A 16304-nucleotide genomic window follows, 5' to 3' on the forward strand; every position below is an offset into this window, starting at 1 on the left:
CTTCCGATATGCTTCGTGCTGCAAAAGAAACCGGAAGTGGTTCTTGTAACTCGCGTGTTGGTCTTTCTGACGATAGGGTAGCGGACTTGTAGGATCATACAGTCCACCGTGATACTTTTTAGGTGTAAGATAAATGCATCGTCTCATTTCTTTAACTACCATTGAAAAAATGCAATTATTATTAATATGCTCTGGCAATCATTACTCAGATAACATTAATGGTGTATGGTGAGAAAGCATCTATAGAAAGTAGCTATGATACTTTCTGGGTTCAAAGATCTTATTATTATTTTTTCTTTTTTTTCAGGAGAATTATATGAAAGTACTGTGGATCAAACGTGTCATCCGATCAGATGGTTTCGTATCGAAGATACTACGGAATTATTGCTATTATTGAAGCGCTAGTATACGGAACTGAATCAATTTGATACCGGCACAGTGGCTTGGTTTACGTAATACCAGTGGAGCTTAACAATGTGAGATATTCTGAAACTTTAGTGCATAATTTTGCCTCGGGTTATGCTATACAGGATGAAGCGTTTGTGGAATCTCTCCTGTTTGTTTTCCAAAGATATAAGATGTGGAATTTTGGAAAACTTGACAATGTCGATATTGTCAAGTCATCGAGAAATAGATGAAGTACTTTTTCGAAATTTTACATTTTTTTTTTAATGAGTTTCAATGTCGTATTAGCTGCATATACATCGTAATTGCCTGTGATGATTTGGAATATGAAGATAGAGCTTCGTGCCTTTTAATATTTGGCAATGATCACTGCAATTTCCAATCAAGATTGAGTTAACTTCAAATTTGGCATGCATAAACTCCATATTAATGGAAGAATCTACTTAAACCATAGAATTTGAGAAAAATATTTTTGCTCAAACAGTGCCATTCTTACTTCAAACGATTATAATTTTCATAAAGAAATCTTGCAAACTTGTATTAACAAAGTATTATCTATTCTCTGTACTTTCTATAGCTTTGTTTAAGAACGTAGACAAAGATATTATTTGTTCTTTACATTTTCATTTTATTATAGTATTCTAAATTAAAGAACACACAGAGAAATGCATTGGCTGAACTAAAAGGCCATCTTCTGCTTGCATTAAAAAATCTTCCAAGTCAATATCACTTGAATCCCAGAGAAAGACTAAAGGCCACTCAGTTTCCAGGAGAAAATAAAATCTTGTGCATTCAACATTTACATGAATTAGATAAGATACAGAAAAGTATAAGAATATTATTATGCACTAAATATTTCAGACGTTCTACGTGCATTGTGCGATAATACTGCAATGATTGTACCCGCATGAGATGTAGGTAAATAGCAGAAAAGGCATAGGGGAGAGAATACAGACTAAGGTGTTACATATACTGCGCTACAACGCAAGGTTCGTACTCTTTCAACTCTTTTTATCTTTCAACAGTTTTCTTGCAAAATTTCGAAGAAATAATAAGTGACACCTCTTACCATCGGGCACGATGGGTTTGCAGAACACACATGATAGGAAGATTTATTGACAGTAGCATTCTTGCAACTTCATTTGCACTGCATAGTGGCGTGACAAGCGTCACGGTAATCATCATAGCATCCAGCGGGCTGAGTGTGACAGTACATGCACCGAGAAGCAACACATACACGCATGCTAGAAACGTAAATGTTAAAACGAAATAACAAACATTCATAGATAGACTGGTTCAATGTGACGTAAGGTGCGATTTTCGTAATCGTTCGATTCGTCCTACGCTCGCTGAAATGTAAATCGAGTCGTTAATACGTGCCATCAGAAGATATTAATGTGTACTCGCGACACGGGATTTTGCATGTCGAGGAAAGAGAAAGAGAGACAGAGGGCAAGAAAGAAATCGTGTGATCGCGTTTATCTTATGTAATAACATTTCTCGTATTCTGAAATGATAGGGCGAATTTTTGTTAAAGTTAATTAGTATGGGAAATGGTTTCATTATGGTAAGTCTTGGTAATAATAGTAATTGATGGTTGCAGTGTTGATTCCATTATGATAACTTCTTATAACAGTAATTATTTTGTAGCAGATCAGATGTCTGAAATGTTAGCATTTATTTTTATTTGAATTTATGTTATTATTATTATTATAATTATTTGATTTTTTTCATATGTATAATAATTATTTTATTAGCGATATGTGCGATATCTAAAATGGTAATGCGAATTTCTATTAAGGTGTTAAGATTAAGATTACGATAAAGATATTGGGAAATTTGTTTGATTTTATGATTACTATTTTATTTTATTTTAATTCCTTTCATTCCGAATAGTAATCATGAATAGTAATTTTGTTCGCAGTGCGTAGAATATCGGAAACGTTAATGCAAATTTTATCAAGATCAATACGTATTATAAATTGTATTATTTTTATTGGTCTTCGTTAAGAATGGTAATTATTTTGTTCATAAAAGCTGGAATAACTGAAACGTTAATGTATATTTTTATTCAGATCATTTTATATAAAAAATTTTGATCAGTATCTTGTTTTATGGGAATAATAATTATTTTGATAACTTTTGATAGGTATAATTTCTGAAATATTAGTACATATTTTTATTCGAGTAAAATTCGTACGAGAAACTTTTTGGTACTTTCCTTGGGTTTACCATCGTTGTTATTATACTTTTTCATGAGAATAGTAATTATTTTGTCAGTAATAGGTAGGACAGTAATTGTATGAATTAATAAGCTGGAGTGAAAATGACGTCTCAGAAGGGTGGAGTTAACTTCGAGTTCTTTAATTTCACCGTGCATTGATCCGTAAAATGGAATTAAAGTTGACAGAGTTGATATGTACCTAATGATAAATCGTGCTAAACTTATGAAAAAGAAAAATATGATAGAATATTATCGTGTATAAATCGGTTTGTCTTACACTTTCTCATTATTTTGTTCAAGTTTTATGATATTAACTGTGTAGTAAATATATATTATGTATATATATATTCATTAAAAATCAAGTTGCTAAGTGAAACGGTAATTTCTAACACGTGTACGCCAGAGACAAGAGATTTTTAAAAGATACGAAAAATTTGTTTACTCTAATATATTGATTTATAATATAAATAGAGAACGTCGTCCATGAGAATCTTAAGAAAATCGATGAAAAGAAAAGGAGGTTCTGAAGATTCTACCTAGATTTTACTCAAAATTGAGATATTTTTATGACTTACATAATTTTCGGTAATTTTTATTATTCTCTTAAGTATCGAAAATCGAAACACTCATCTTTGGCGTCGTCCCAATTTACAATATTTGCGAAATATATCAACCTTTTATTTTTATAATGACGTAAAAAACATTGAAATTATTATAAATATTAATACAAATTTTAATATCAATAATATCTTGACAAAACTTAATTTTAATAGTAGATTAAAAAATAAGAAGTCTCGTTGTACTCCATATTTCATGAGAATTCTAATGAAAAAGATGTCATCTTCATAATAACAGTTAATCGATAATAATGCTTTTGATGCGCGAAGTTTATCTACCTTAATCAGATAATCACAGAATATTATCGAAATTTTTAATTACATTGGGTGTTTCTAACTTATAATGGTAACATACAGAACTTACGCCATTTCAAATATAAGAGGTTCATACAGTTAAAGCAAGCGCATTAATTGCAGTGCCTCGAATGAGTACTTTAAACAAGATAAAATTATTGATTTAAAAAGCAGCGCTTTAAAACATATCGTTTTATCGTAAAATAAAACCAAGTTATCAACCCTTTCGGTACTGCATTGCTAAAAATCCTCGCATAACTACTCTTTCACAACTGTATAAAAATTAGATACAGCTTGACTCTTCTATCCTTCATTCCTACCTAGTCTCAATATTCACCCCCCTACATTAAAATAAATCATATTTTAACTTATATTATTATAGAATAATTTATAAAATTATTTATAACATTATTATAGAATTAAGATTGGAAAAATTTGAAGAATAATTTTTATGGTTGCATCCTTATAAATTTTATAATATTCTCCCTGTGTGCAATGTTGTAAAAAAAAAAAGTTGACGTGAGAAAATATAATCGTGGTAAAATTTCGAAGGTAATTTCGATAAAATCTCGACAATTTTTACAGTATTGTACTCGTCTGTGAACAGGAGAGTGCACAAAGGGAGGTTCGATCATTAATATGTCGAGTGACATTGTTTATCACTTAAATTTGATTCAAGCGGACCTTGAAAAAGTTCGGATCGCGTGAACTAAAGGTTTAAAGCTACTCTCGAACTATCGACACGTTAACAAGCAAAAAGGTCAGAACCAACCCAAGATGCAAAGCGTCGAAATTATTTCAACGTGAAGAACGTTTGCTTTTTTTAAAACAAAAATGTCAAATCACACGATACTGAACATTCAGTTTTCCTTTTATCAGAATCTAAAACAAGTATAAAAGTTTTTATTAAATACGCTATATTTACTATATAGAAAAAAGGAAAGGAAAAACATATTCACCTGAGAGTGAAAATTGTAGCTCAATTTTAAATAGTGAAATAATTGATTAACAAAGTGGTACTTGGAGACTTCAATTTCTACAACATCAAAAGCAACACCAATCTTACTCAAATAAAAAGAAACACTAAAAAGGTCTCTCACAAATACAATCTTCTTGCGTCACATTATATTTTAGCTTCGCTAGACCTGAACATGTACCCAGCTTAAATATACATTCAATGTAACTTCTATTTCCGCGCTATTTTCATGGAATACCAGATTATTCAGCTGAAATAACATCTTTTAACTCCATGAACGTAACAAAAATCACATCTTCGAGCTTACCCCGCCAACACCTCGGTCCTCTGCCAGTACCGAAAAGGTGAAGAAAGGAGGACGCTTCGCTGTAATACGCAATCATTTTCTTTCTTCGATCCTCGAAGAACGAGAAACAAATAAATAAATAAATAAATAAAAGGAAAGGGAAAAGAAATGGAAAAAAATACAGGAAGAGATAGAAGAAAAGAAAATAAGCGACAGACGCGAGGCAAGAGAAGGAGAATGTTAAGAAGCTTGAGATAGACAAGGAAGAAGAATAGAAAGAGAAGAATAAAGTTAGAGAAAATAAGCTGAATTATATCACAAAGAATAATTAATCGCTACATGTTCCGTTCCGTCCGGTTTCCGGTTTCGCGCTAACATCTCAACATCGATTATGCTCACACAGATAAATGTCAGATGATGGTAATATTCTATATACCTCGAACATAAGGAGGGGAAGCACGACACTTTCCACGGCAGCTACGTGGCAAAACTAGTGAAAGGCGCCTCAAAGCTTCGGCTAGGCGGCCCGCAGCCCCAATTTGTTCACTCTCAGCGAAATCGAATTGTTCCCCGATGTTATCTTCAAATAGAAGCAAACGGTAGACCGGATTTTTTTATATACGGTTACCATTACACAAATCTCTGAATCTCTACACAATTCTTTCTTTTTTCCCTTCCGACCTCAGATATAGAACACATAGACGCCGGTGACTGCGATTTAAATCGTTGCCCGAGTAAATTCCACGTTCCTCGATAGTGTGAGACACAATATTTCGTTGTACAATCATTTTACTGGTTCTTTCTTCTTTATCTGCGATTTTTTTGGCACGTATGACTCTTATTATAATTTTTAAGGGCACAGAATGAATTATTTAATGCGAGCTTGATGATTCTACGGAGAAAGAAATATGATTTTATTCTCTGAAAGAAATAGTAATAGAATTACTTTAGAATCTTCTCGTATAAGAATAAGAAAACAGAACTAACATTAATAAGCAACAAGAAATATTTATATTATCAATACCTGGCTTTCTTTGAAGAATAAAAGTATCGAATTTAAATTTCGTTTGAATATATACTCTATAGATGTCACAACAATAAATAATAATTGGTACTTTGAATAAGTTATATATCTGATATTTTGTTACGTTTATAAACTTTGAAATTGGTATTATATTAGGTTTATGAATTGATATATTGTCATAAAAGTGCATTAAGATTTATCACGTACATATGTTACCTTTTCTTTGTTCGATTTATTCTTGATCAAATCATCGACAAACGTGAAACTAGCATGGCAACGTTTAAATCGCATACATACGGCGTGGTGCGGTAGAGGGCACCACTAGTGGTACTTTATTCGCCATTATTTACTACTTCATCGCTATTTTATACACCAAGCCTGGGGAACATCATCGTAGCTGCATTATTCCCACCATTAGTCTGCTGTTTCTCCCACCATTAAGTCACTGTTTCTACTGCTGCTGGGCGTACGTGAGGCACAAACGTGTAAGTGACTGTGCATATTCTAGGACTTAGTATATATAGACAAGTGTCATGTTATTACATAGATGCAGCGTAGAATCAAGTGGCTATGGTGAGAGATACTGCGTTGGAGGGGAATAGACACTGTTGCCCGCGAGTTATCAGTTCCCCAGGGCTATTACACGCACAATATTCAACGCAAGTATTCTTCTAGAAGAAGCATAAAGAAAACTAAATTAATCGATAACGTAAACTTTCAGCTTTGCGTTTGATACACCTTGAGAAATATCTTTAATTGATACTTCTAATTTCACCTACTGAAACTATCGTATGTTGACAACTTAAATGTATATTTTCTCGTAACTTTTAAACGACTTTATCGTACACGGTTGTGAGAACTTAATAGTTGGTTCCCTAAGTGTCCAGTATCGATATCAGCAAACCCGTTTAACTGTAGTTATAAAGCCACGCGAATCGATGTAATAATCGTAAATGTCATTACGCCTATTGAAAGCACATTGAGAATAGCGATTAATACAGCGACAGCCACAGAAGCTATAATGTTTGCAAGTATATATGTAAACTAGATATCCTGCTCGCAAAACTTGCTTGGAAAAAATTGAACAGTGAAAGTTGGATTTCTATATAAGAAATATTACGATAAAAAATATGTTGAATTAAATGTAATATGCAATGCAATGTATAAATGAAAGAACAATATTTTTAATGAGTTTTATTAAATTTTATTAAATAATGTACTGCCAAAGTGATGTTTGATATAATTGTTTTCAATATGGTAATATTTAAATTTTTTAAGGACTAATACTAGCATTTTCAAATAATTATTTGTACAACTATTCTTAGTGTGATATAAGATGTGAAAATATAGAAATGAAAAGAGCTTAATTGTTATCCTAACATCCTTCGTTATCCTATTATCTTTTAATAAAAATATATCATCTTTAAGAATTTTCAATGATAATTATAACATTTTAAAAGTGAATAAACTTGACATGCTTGCATTGGCATGCTTCGAAGAAAGAAAATAATGTATATATATATATAATTGTAAAATTCGAGTGTCATATATGTGTACATACTTTTATACACGCGTACAGATGAACAAATACTAAAATTATGCAAAAAATTGTCTACAGTTCGATGTTATATAATATATATATACAAATATAAATATCTCATTGATAGATCGATACGTATAATGGAAATTATCTTATATTAACTTCTTTAGACTTTTCCTTTCTTTCTGTATTAAAACTATCCTACTATATAAGATAATAAACATTATCGTATGTAATATATGGGATAACATGAAAATACACGGATAAATTTTTAAAAAACTTTCAAATATATATTTTCCGAATTACAGTCGTACCCTCGTATTCGCTGATTTGATATTCGCGATTTATACGAAGCTAACCTCTTTTAAAGAATTAGAAAGTTTAAGAAATAAACGTTTCCTAAGTTTCAAAGTACGTAATTTAGTAAAAAAAAAGCATAGGTTCCTTGTTCTATCATGATTAAAATGTAGAATATAATAAATATAATACTACACTACATAGACAATATTTTCATACCTTTATCGTCTCTTGAAGATTAACCTAAAACGTCAAAATCATTCACTTTCATACACAGAAAAGAAACAAAGAAAGTTACACTGTAAATCTAGAATGTTATACACAGTACATATAATCACTATTTTATTCGATTTTAGTATTCTATAACTATCAACTAAAATTTATTGCACATTTATGTATGATACACGAACATAACATTGCAATAGCATTCAACGCTATATACGATTTAAACCACAATTATTCGTAACTCGTTCTTCGCGGATATGAGGGCGCTACTATACACATTTTCGGAAAATATACGTATATATATTGTTGCATATATCTTATATATATAAAACACGTATAGAAATTATATACTATTCAAAATAAATAGAAAACATAGTGAATACGACAGAGTGAGAAAAGAAATTCTATTTTACACACGAGAAACATGTAAATCGTGACTATTTCGTCTAAAACGTTAATATACTATCTGGTTAAAATGTATCGTTGCTATGAGTATCATCGTTTCATGTACTAGCAATGAGTACAATGTGATCTTTGCATGACAGTATTCTTTTCTTTAAATGATGCATCAAGTATCGACACTGTGACATTTTATAGGAACTCGATAAAACGTGTGCTCGATGTATCGTGAAGATTGATCGACCATGAAATTCGTAACACTCTAATTGAGCCATTATTTGTTATCTGAGTGTAATATACTAATATCATAAATATGTATAGAACAAGAGTTTCCAACTTAAATACTTTCATAGTCTAAACCTTATAAGATCATTTATATATTTCTCAATTATATAACAATAAAAGTAAAAGAAATTCATCTCGGTATCCTACAAGTATTATACTTCCATTTTACGCAAATCAAAATTTTTAATTATCTCTCTTCGTTTTTATATGATGCTAGACATATAAAACATCCTACGTGCTATTTTTAAATTCACAGCTGGTTCATAAATCCTCGTTTCGTCGTTCTTATATGTACAATCGATCGTTCAAAATCAAATTTTATATAAATCGGCACGATATCGATAAATCAAAATATAAAGGCATATTTACAATATACACGTATACGTGAACATAACTTCATTCCACTACTTCCGTCTATTATCCGGTCACGTGTTACACATTCTCTAATCGATATTTGGAACGTATATTTGTACAATAGACACTTACGGCAGGAATACTCACGCGCCAGGACTTCTTTTCGACGTACTTGTACACCGATGATGGCTTCCATGGGAACTTCCGTACGTGGAATGCTGACTGCATGCGGTGGTAAGTAAATTGGTTCCAAATTCCCAAAGGTGCATTCTTGCGGGATATTTTTATAACAGTAAGAGTGCAACTGCAATCAGATGATTATGAAGTAAAACATTAGCCATTGTTTCAGAGTGGTTGATTTTGAAAAAATGTAGAGCAGATCACATTAAGCGCTACGAGTTGTTTTCTCAGAAGTCAGCAATGATAACAACGTGAAGACAGATTATATTTTTGGTTTGCAATTTTTAAATCTACTTTAGAAATTTTTGAAAGAAGAAAAAATCTAAAAATTAATTTGATATTTATAACATAACTATAATTCTTTACTTTTGTTTTTAGAAATTCTGAAGAAAACCACGTGTAACGCTTTATGAGGTTTACCCTATAAATTTATTTGCTATTTATTATAACTATTTTATCTTCTGATACATGCGTATGCATTTATACTCAAATTTTACGCATTGCAAAAACAAACTGTTTTTATATGTTTCCAATACGGAAATGTACTGTCTCTTTTAACACAATAACACATAGGAATAACATTTTTGTTATACAAATACGTATTTTTATCGATACTCGACGCTGTAATTATTTTAACAAGAGCACTCATACGTTTGGGAACTCAGTTGGATTCGGAAACAATCGACGTTATTTTTAATTAAGATTATTAAGCATCGTTCAACGATTTCCAGACAATTTTTATTTTTTTAGCTTTGCTTCGGAGGGGAGTAACTACGATAATTTTAGACGATACAGAATTAAAGTGCGAGGAGAGAGGAAAAAAATATATTTTGTTTATTTATAAACGTGAAAAACAGGCAACTGTCTGGAAAGTTTTGTACACTATCGCGATAGTGTGATGGCACAGAACGACAAACGGAAGTTTATAAGAGAAGAGTAACATTTACCGTCGTGCCGCACCACTCGCAACGAAACCCGGAAAGGCACTCGGCAGAAAAACAATTTTTCTTGCAGACAGCGCATTTCGAACTGCTGGGAAGATTGCCTTCTCGCCAGTGATGAGTGTGTTTTACCTGTGCCAAGTCCTTGCCAGGTAGATACGTGGCGTTCTCCTTGCAATTTGCCACGGCAAAGTCCTGGCACTCCGTGTGCACGAAGTACTCACATACTGGAATTACAAGTATAATCAATCATTATCTGTTTTTCAGATGAAGCACTACGGGATAGAGAAGTTCAGACTTATGACATCCGATACTATTTAAATTTATAAGAGATCTTATGACTATGTATCAAGTATAATATAGCGTCACAGTACAGTATCATTTCATAAGTAATTCTGTCTTTCAGTTTGCATTTGGATTCTTTAGAATAAAATTAAATGTAAATGTGGATAATAATAGAAAATTATTACTTATGTATAAGACATTACTTATGAAATTACATGATAATAAAATTGTAATATAAACACAATAAGAAATAGCAATATATTACATGAAGTAAGAATACTGAAAAATTTATATACATCAAATAGAAAATGAGTAAAACAGGGGTAAATAATAATATAATACCATGAAAAGAGGAGAAGCTAAAAAAGATAGTGGAAGAATTATACATTATAAAAATTCAAGGAAGAAGACTGTGAATGATTGGTACTTTTGAGATCGTGAGATCGGGGTAGAAGAATTTACTTTGCTTCTTGTACTCGTTTAACATGGCTTCTCCAAGTTCCTTTTCATTCTATAGTTTAAATAAACTTTTACAAAACAGAAAGTTAAACAACTTCAAGCTTTTATATTTTTCCATACTACAACGTTCCAGTATCATATTAGTATAACGTTTAAAGAAACTTTTTTTTTATTTTATTGCAATATATTGAGTAAAACCTAAAACATACTTATATTTTCGATCGTTATATGTATATATATAGTAAAAATTAAATTAAATCTATAAGCACGAATCTTTCGCAAGTAAATCGCAATGGGAAAGATTAAATACCAGGATAATAGCAGCATCAATGGGATAAAAATATAAAAATTATCATAATATCTCTTTTTCAATTAAAAACTTGTATAAAAAATTATTTACCATGCAATTTCCTTTCCTCTTGAGAAATAAAATAGTGTAACAAGTACTAAACTTATTTATCTATACATTTAAAATTCAATGTTTGTACAAATAAATAATTATAAGTATTGGATAAGCCATAAATCTCACACCATTCTATCAAAAAAATTTATGATATTTAAAGAGGAAAGGAGTATCAATTCATAAATCTTAAGAAGATATGGCTTTTACAGATATTTGACATTGAGTTCTTCTTTATCACAGGTCGATATACTAAAACATTCCACGTATAATTACATAAACATCAAGGAAATAATATAATCAATAAATAAAACATAGACAGAAGCTTACTTTCACGACGTGTAAGTATATGTAAATTCATAAATCTTAAGATATTTTTTTTGAGATATTCAAAATCAAATTCTTCTTTATTCGTCACAGATCAATAGACATTCCACACATAACCTCACCAACGTCAAAAATATTATCGACAAACAGTACCAGAAGAATAGAAGCTTACTTTCACAGTGTATGGATAGATTATCATCGAGCCGTTTACGACAGACGTTGCAGAATTTTCTTTTACGATGTACTTGTTCGGACCAACAGTGTGCAACCGGATTCTGCAACAAAAAGACATCTCGTTTCTCATATATTCAGTCAGGCAAGACGCGTCTCAAACACTTGCTATTCTATTCCACCCTCGAAACTACACGCTGAACGCGAACAACATATCCCCACCCTTTTGCCTGCCTCTTCCCCCACTCTCTTCCAGCGTCTTTTCTCTACCTTAAAAATAACCTTACGTAAAAATAATTGACCATTTAACGCGGGTCCAACGACTTGTCCGTGTTTCTTTACGCGTTCAACGAACATTTTATGGAAGAAGTGGAAGACGAAGGTTGGACGAGCATGTAAGGAACATTAAAAACAAGTCTATTTAAAATGTCATGTGTGTCGCTGGATACGAGGGTCTCGCGTCTGTTTAACGAAGTCAGAACTTCGTTGCGGATGAAACTTTCGACCAGCAGCCATGACACTATGCAACCGAGTATTCTCAGCGGCGCGTAAATATAGGTCGCGAGTGGAGAGAAGAGGAGGAGGAAGAGAGGGAAGAATTCACTCGTCTCCGGTCACAAAAGGGGCAAGAACAGAAACCGAGGGTATTCTTACCTTAATGAGGCTTGCCGCGATGTTGGAGCAGGGAGAGACGACGGCCTTGAGACAGCGGTCGTGCACCACGAAGTTGCAAACTGTAACAAGAAACGGCAGAAATGGAGATTTCGACGTGTAATTTCGTGTAATCGGCAGTAGGTTAAGAACAAGCCACGCCTTTCCCTTTACTTTTCCCTTATCTGTGTAAGAGGGAGCTGAGGATGAGTGGAGCGGTGGATGATCATATAAGTATAATTTTTCCTTTTTTCTTTTCCTTTTCTGTTTTTAATAACAATTGGTTTAATTTTTAGGAATTTGCCACGATTCTTCTCTTCAACTAAGTTTCTGTGAGTTCAGTTCCGAGGTAATCTTTTCATTATTTTAGTTCATATTATGGATGAGTTTTTTGGTAAAATTTTGTAATATTATTTAAGTATACCTCATCTATAATAGTCGTATTATTGTTTAGCTTTTTATTCTAATTACTTTGTCTTCTATTTTTTAATTTCAGATATATCATATCTTTTCATAAGGTACCTAACATTATTATATCTTAATGTACAAAGATACAAAGTATTAAATTAATTTATGAATATTAGATTGTATTCTAGAGTATCAAGTTGGAAGTATACATATTCTACAATATTACATTAATTCTAAAGTAACATATCCTAAAGTATATCCTGGAGTATATTTTATGGTATATAATTCAAAGTATATTTAAAAATATTAAATTATAAATACTAATATATAAAGTCAATAATATTTGTCAAAAGCATCTTTCTACATAATTTATAATAATAAACAATATTTATTAAAATTGTGAAAAAATACTACCATACTGAATATGGGTAAGCTTCTGAAAAAGGAAGTTATGACATTTTGGTGATATTTTGGAAACCGAAAATGCGCATGATAGATAGACAAAATAAACGTCATCGATTTACAATGGCTAATGTAAAACAAATAATTATAGTTTACTAGATTTTAAATCATTGGGTGACTGCCAATGCCTTGATACATTTTGAACAAATACCATTCAATTCGGGTTTCAATGTAGATCCATTGTTTCAAATATAGTTTTATTACGTACCATTGGAAATAGGATATTTCTAGCTGTTATATAAAAGTACAAAGAATCACTTATAATTTCTTCTCAATATAAAAACTAATTATCGAAAACGGATATAGTAAATTCAATACTTTATTACATCATATAAGGAAGTCATGTTCAAATATCAGCTTGTAAGTTTATTTCCAGTATTACACAACATTACGTATATTAGAATAATTGTCTGTTGTTTCTAATTGTCTGTGTAAAATTATAAAAATTACGTTAGAAATCGTAATCGCCGTTCAAAATTAGGTCAAAATAACAACTGGCAAAATTTTCGGAGAGATGGATTTGACCTATTGGTGAAATCTCAGTCTGGCTTATCGCCCACGCGAAGTTGATATCCATTACATAATTTCGTAGAGACAAATTTCTGAATATTACAAAATACACATCGACAATGATAAATGTTGATTAACCGATTGCACGAATAATTTCGTTCATCAACGAATTGCTTCATATATGGTAATAGATGTGCTTAAATCTCTGTAAAGTCATCGACTGCACGATATTTTCAATACATCCACGATATTTTGCTGTTACGCGTTTAATTAATTTATTGCTCGTTTAAATGAAATTTATTTTTAAAACGAAGAAACGTTATAGTTTTATTAAATTATCATTTTTATTATTACATACTTTTACGTATTTATTATATTTAAACAATAGAATACTTATTTTTAATAAAAGAATATAATTATCAATTACTTTAAATTTAATAGTAAATTTTACTTAATAAAATATATAGTAAAAATAGATTCTCATAAAAATTGTAAAATACGTGAAAAAATTAATATTTGTTGCCATGTAAAATAATAAACGAAAGATAGTAAAGACATTGAGTGAAGAAAATCATTAAACGAGATGCACATGGCGTTCGTTAATTTAGCTACATCGTGAAAAATCTGTTTTACTCATTTTGAACCCTTGAATCAGAGCGTGAAATTCTGCAACGCTTTTAAACCTGACAGGGAGTAAGCGCGTAAATATATTAAGCAGTTAAATGTCGATGGACAAAATTAACAGGGCCTCGTATAAAAGCAATCATTTAAGTCAATTAAAAGTTAATAAATTTCAGTTAATTTTTTCTTCTTCGTGATACTTAAATCTATAAAACGTTTAACTCGAGCTAAATATACTTAACGAAATATTGAAATTAATCTTGAATATATTTTATAAATCATAATAATAGGAAAAACAAAAGAATTATACGTGAAAAGCAATAACATATACTGGAAATGACAAATATTAATTGATAATAATTTTTGTACATAGTAAAATTGGGATTATGGTTGATTACAACTAATTTTACTATTTCTAATTTTTCTTCTTTTTTCTTTTATCATTTCCAAAAGACGATTTCAATATTAATATTTCAAAATTCAAAATTTCACGAGCAAGAACCGTGACATTATTAAATTTACCGTTGGTTCTACTTTACTGTTATTTCTGACACGAATATCGATTTATTGACTCTTAACATGTTATTTACGAACCCTTTGGTTTCCACTAATATTAATAGCAGATATGAGTTGCAAAACCTTTTAGAACATGTATCGAACCGCATCGATATTCCATTAAACGTACTATTACATGAAGCTGATCGGGAAATGTAATTTTATAATAAGGACACGTTGCTTCGGTGAAATAGTGTAGTTCCATTATCGTTCAAGTTTGTAAATTGCTGAAGAATCACGTAGTAGAAGGTTTCGTGTAATAAGGATAGCTAAACAACGTATGTAAAAATATGTTGTTAATTAACAAAAAGATTAACACAAAAGTAATATCTTACATAGATAAGAAAATTTAATACAGTTATATTTGTTAATTCTAATTTCTTTAATTAGATCATGCACTTTTTGGTATTTTATTAAATTAATAAATTCAAATAATAAACTTTAATACCGTGATTTAATTATTATTGAAATTAACGAATAGAATGATTAGAGAAATATTTGAATCGATTATAAGTTGATAAAAATTATCGATTTTTGGAAAAATAATGTTTAGAACGATATATTATTAATTTTGTGGCAATCAGAATTTAATTTTTTCCACGATGAAACAATTACTAACTAGCGTAAATTTCATTGAGAATACCAATTAAAAATTGTCGCAAGAACATTTTCGATTATGTATTCCATTAAATTTCTGTTTACCAATAAAATTATAATTGATCACTGGGAAAACTTATTTTAAGAACACTTATTTTTAGATCCTATTCCACTCTTTTTTCACTTCTAACTATACATAAATAATTAGGAAACTATCGATTAAACTGGAAACTAATATTTTAGCTCTGGTTGCTCTAAAAATTTTGTCATGTCATCTAGTTGCATAGTCGTCTTTTGGGCCAAAGTTCAAATACGCATAAGCTTGGTTTATGTCTTAAAACCTGAGGCATCGCCCATTTTTTAAGCTCTTAACGGCCCAATCCATTATCTATCATATGTCGACAATCAAAGAGCTATCAACTACAGCTTGTCTAGTATCAATTCCTATTGCAATCCTCTGCATCGTGGTTCGTAATGTTTCCACTCAATTGTGAAGTTTACGATCTGTTTGTTGCCTTCTCTCGACAATAACGAGCCCTCGAATACATTCAGAAAGTGTGCCGAAACGCATGCACTTTTCATAACGCAACACTTGGTCGAAACACAGATAACGAAAATACAACGATAATAAATGATAACTCGTTTCTTTTCCCTTGTTTTTCCTCATACTGAAAATCAATAATTATGTACTTATATGCAGAAAATATTTTGCATATTACAGTATAATAATTATCTATTTGTCTACATTTTATTTTCATATATAGAAAATAATATTTTCCATGTTACAAAATAGTAATTATTTTTGTAGGGA

General features: G+C 30.8%; 1 protein-coding gene across 7 annotated transcripts in view; it reads right to left on the reverse strand.

The window, feature by feature from the left end:
* Positions 1 to 16304, reverse strand: part of LOC108554068 (diacylglycerol kinase theta) — a 29687-nt gene that overhangs the window by 6942 nt on the left and 6441 nt on the right. For 5 of the 7 annotated variants that reach the window (XM_017909201.1, XM_017909199.1, XM_017909197.1 and 2 more), the window contains exons 2-6: positions 12344 to 12423; positions 11691 to 11793; positions 10054 to 10274; positions 9059 to 9230; positions 5 to 18 (exon numbers count right to left, since the gene is read on the reverse strand). In XM_017909201.1, the coding sequence (XP_017764690.1) occupies positions 5 to 18; positions 9059 to 9230; positions 10054 to 10274; positions 11691 to 11793; positions 12344 to 12423 (590 nt within the window). Of the gene's footprint in view, positions 1 to 4; positions 19 to 5238; positions 5383 to 9058; positions 9231 to 10053; positions 10275 to 11690; positions 11794 to 12343; positions 12424 to 16304 lie in introns of all 7 variants that reach the window. The other 2 variants (XM_017909203.1, XM_017909202.1) reach the window with 2 other exon arrangements.

This window comes from Eufriesea mexicana, unplaced genomic scaffold (assembly GCF_001483705.2).
Source record: "Eufriesea mexicana isolate 0111107269 unplaced genomic scaffold, ASM148370v2 scaffold15889, whole genome shotgun sequence".
NCBI classification, from domain to species: domain Eukaryota; kingdom Metazoa; phylum Arthropoda; class Insecta; order Hymenoptera; family Apidae; genus Eufriesea; species Eufriesea mexicana.